Consider the following 3610-nt stretch of genomic DNA (forward strand, 5'->3'; position numbering starts at 1 on the left):
TGCCGCTCCGCCGCTTCCTCTGGAAAGCCGCGATTTCCTCTGTCTTGATGCGCAGGATCTTCTGGTGCTGCTCGTGCTTCAGTTCCAGCTCCTGCGTGGGGAACAGCGGCTGTGAGCATCGAGGGAGCAGAAGCTGTTTGCCCTGCAGGCTGAGGGACACGTTATGTCTTTGCTAGCCCTTTTGCTACTCCTTAGGTCCTACCTCTGTGCTCTCCAAGACAACCCCAGACCCCATCAGAGCTACCCCGGCCTGCCCAGCAGCCTGCAGAGCCCACCCATCGCCATCCTCACAAGTGCCATAGTGGCAGAGCAGCTGCTCCTGTTGGTGCTGCCGCTTATTCACCTCCGTCTCCAGGCGCCGCTTCTGCTCGCTCTCCTCCCGCAGCCGGCGCTGCAGCTGCCCCTGCTGCCTCCGCATCAGCTCGATGTTCCTCTCCAGCTCCTGCACTCGCTTCTCGCTCTGGGCCGACAGCGACACCAGCCTCTCCGTCGCATGCTTCTTCTTGCAGAGAACCTGGTGGAGGCAGAAGCTGCCCTTGGAGCACATTGTCTCCCCTGTGCCCTTTGCAGGGATGCCCCCAGTGCTGCCCTTGCCCACCTCCCCGGGTGGACAGAGCCCTTCCCACTCACCCGTGCCTTGCTCTGCGCGGCTGCCACTCGTGTGCGGTACTCCTGCAGCTTGTGCTTCTCCCCGGGATCCCAGGCCTCTTTGCCCTCCAGCTCCTGCAGCTGCTTCTGGCTGTCGTTCAGCTCTGCCCTCACCTGCTCTGCTTCCTGCTCCAGCTCACCAATCTTCTGGCAGTACTGCCTGTTCAGAGCCTGGGCGTCCTTACCTGCAACACATCCCCTCTGCTGTGACTTCCAGGCTCCTTCCCTTGCAGCCAGCCTCCTGCTGAGGGATGGACCTTTCATCTCTTTCCCCACTGGTCTACTGACATGAATGGTCCCTTTCCCTCAACTACTCCACAGAGGGATGGAGAAACAGGGCTCTGCTGCCTACAGGAGAAGGGACTGAGCACAAGCAATGTAGGATGGGAATAGGGACCAAGCATCATGACTAGGAGGTTTCATGGGTGTGTATTCCCAGCAGCAGCTTTCACCTGTCTTAATAAGCTCTGTGATCAGCTCCTCCTTCATGCGGATGTTGATGGCCAGCTCCCGGATCTTCTGCTGCGCTTGCACCAGCCTCCATTCTGAGTCCTTCCCTGGCAGGCGCTCCTGCCTCCTACAGACCTCTGCAACACAGAGTCCTGGGTAAGGAACGTCCTGTCTTAGCAGCCAGGTGACAGAAGGACAAATCCCATCTCTGGTCTGTAGCCAAGACCTGGCACAGCATCGCCTAAGTCACCCACAGCTTCCACCAAAACATGCAACTCTTGCCAGACCCCAGCAGTTCAAGCTTCTCCTTAACAAAAGCAGCTAGGCTGTCATCTGCTCCATTCATGTCTCTGGGCTCACCCAGGTGCACATCAACAGCACCCAACAAAGCACCCGCAGCCCGAGGAAGACTGTCCAACAACCTCCACTTGCCTTTTGGAAGCTCCAGCTGCTCCTCCTGAATGGAGTGGGCATTGCCTCCACTGGGCTCCTCGCTCAGCTTGCAAATCTCTTTCTTGCTCCAGCTTTGGATCCCATTTCTGAAAGGAGCAGAAAACGTATCAGCTGCGTCTGGGCACTGCTGGAGCTGTTCCCAGTAAAGACTCTTCATGATCCACAGGCTTCAGAGGGAGACAGAAAGAGTAGCCGTGGTTGGGAAAGATGGTGATTGGCTCCCCAGTGAGCAGGCAGCTGTCTGCAGCAAAATCCCTGACCCCAGAGTCAGGATTTAGCATTTGCTTCTTTATCCTGCATGAGAACTGAGCTGCAGAGGTGGGACAGGTCAGGGGACAGGACAGCACTGGGACAGCCTCAACTCACCGGCGCTGCGACAGGGACCGTTTCTGTTCCCACTCCTCCTCCTCTCCTGAAGACAGCTCTGATGGTTTCTCTGGGTCCTGGCCAGGCTCTCTCCTCAGCACCACATCTTTGAGCTCTGGAATGCCAGCCGGGCACTGTGTGTGGTTCGGATTCCAGCCAGCCAGGTCCTCGTCCTGGAAGGAGGGTTTGCTGTCAAGCTGCTGGGCAGAGAGAGGAAACATGCTGCGTGAGAGCCAGTGTTAGAAAAAGCAGCCCTCAGCTGGGCATTGCTGCTAGACACAAAGAGAAGCAATAAAATGGAGTTAAGCACATTGTCAGGAGAACCGGTGTGCTGCTAGAGCCAGCTGCCTACCCTCCTGCCCTCTGCTGCTCAGGCACTGAGCAAATCTGGGACCCATCCATAAAATCAAAGTAAAAGCCTCAGTTTTGAAGCTGGGCTGGTTTTGCCACTTGTGAAACTCTGGGCTATGTCTCTGATAAGGTTCATGTTTGATGATGGAGGAAAAAGCAGTTCCTGCAGTGGAGGACACCCAAGTGAAAAGGCAGCAGTTCCTTAACAGCACAGACTTGTGACCTTACCTTCCTGCTATGGGCTTTTCCACTCTGCTTGGTGGGAAGAAGCCCTGATGGAAGCCCGTTGAGGCCGTGGGATGGGGCAGCATCCAGTGGGGCTGTGTGAGGTCTCTGGCCGGCAGTCACCAGGTGAAGGTTTTCCAGCAGCCCTGGCACACACAGGTTTGCCATTGCCATCTCCAAGCGCACGTGCAGCTCTGTGATCTTATCCTGCTGCTCCTGCAGTTTGTCACTCTAGGAAGCAATGAGTTGCTAGATACACATGGATCCCACTGCAAAGGAACCTAAAAGCTGGGCTGCGCTCTCCTGGAGAGGAAGGGGAGGAGTGGGGCTGGTGCCTGCAAACAGCAGAGCCCAGGAATACCTGCAGCTTGTACTGCTCCATGGCATCCTCCAGGGCAGCCAGGAAATCGCGGTTCTCCTCCTCCAGGCGCTCCACTTGCCTCTGCAGCTTGGCCACCTGCTCGTCTTTGATGGACTCGCATCTCTTCTCTGTGTTCACCTGCCCACCCCGAAATACAAGAGAGGCAGCATCAGCATCCACTTTTGTCCTTCCCTTCCCATGACTGCAAGGGCGCAGCAGCTCTACAGACCCAGGTCTTTCCTGTGAAACAGATCTCTCAGCCACAGCTGAATCCAATCCCTGCCTGCTGTGAGGACTACATCTTTCCGGCTCTCTATAGCCTCTTGGCCATGTTGCTTCCCTCCTTCTCCTGACCCTTCTACCATGCCATGCTGAAGCTGTTGCCTTCAGTGTCCATCAGATCATAAAATCACAGAACAGTCTGGGTTGGAAGGGACCTTAAAGCTCATCTAGTTCCATAGGCAGGGTCACCTTCCACTAGACCAGGTACAACCCCACCTCAGAGCTACAACACCCCAACCATTACCTGGGCTTTTGCCACCTTTGAGCCTTGTGCCTCGGGGCTCTGGTCCTCCGCAGAGGTGCTCTCGATGCCGCTATCCAGCCCGGCCGAGGTCAGCTCGCTCCTCTCGCCCTCCACCGTGCACAGCCACTCCTTGACCCGCAGGATCTGCTCCACCGTGAGGTTACTGTCCTCCTGCAGCTCCATCAGCAGCCGGTACGCAGCGTCGGTGCAGGTGCGGTAATGGGCGCACT

General features: G+C 56.8%; 1 protein-coding gene across 1 annotated transcript in view; it reads right to left on the minus strand.

Annotated features, from left to right (window-relative positions):
• Nucleotides 1–3610, minus strand: part of KIF7 (kinesin family member 7) — a 9077-nt gene that overhangs the window by 3057 nt on the left and 2410 nt on the right. Inside the window, 10 exon segments of the mRNA XM_010012707.1 lie at nucleotide 1; nucleotides 3–97; nucleotides 323–514; nucleotides 631–833; nucleotides 1101–1235; nucleotides 1531–1637; nucleotides 1918–2117; nucleotides 2497–2724; nucleotides 2855–2992; nucleotides 3375–3608. The exon segment at nucleotide 1 is cut by the window's left edge and continues 33 nt beyond it. Coding sequence (XP_010011009.1) covers nucleotide 1; nucleotides 3–97; nucleotides 323–514; nucleotides 631–833; nucleotides 1101–1235; nucleotides 1531–1637; nucleotides 1918–2117; nucleotides 2497–2724; nucleotides 2855–2992; nucleotides 3375–3608 — 1533 coding nt within the window.

This window comes from Nestor notabilis, unplaced genomic scaffold, assembly GCF_000696875.1.
Source record: "Nestor notabilis isolate BGI_N333 unplaced genomic scaffold, ASM69687v1 scaffold24264, whole genome shotgun sequence".
In the NCBI taxonomy this organism is placed as follows: Eukaryota; Metazoa; Chordata; class Aves; order Psittaciformes; family Psittacidae; genus Nestor; species Nestor notabilis.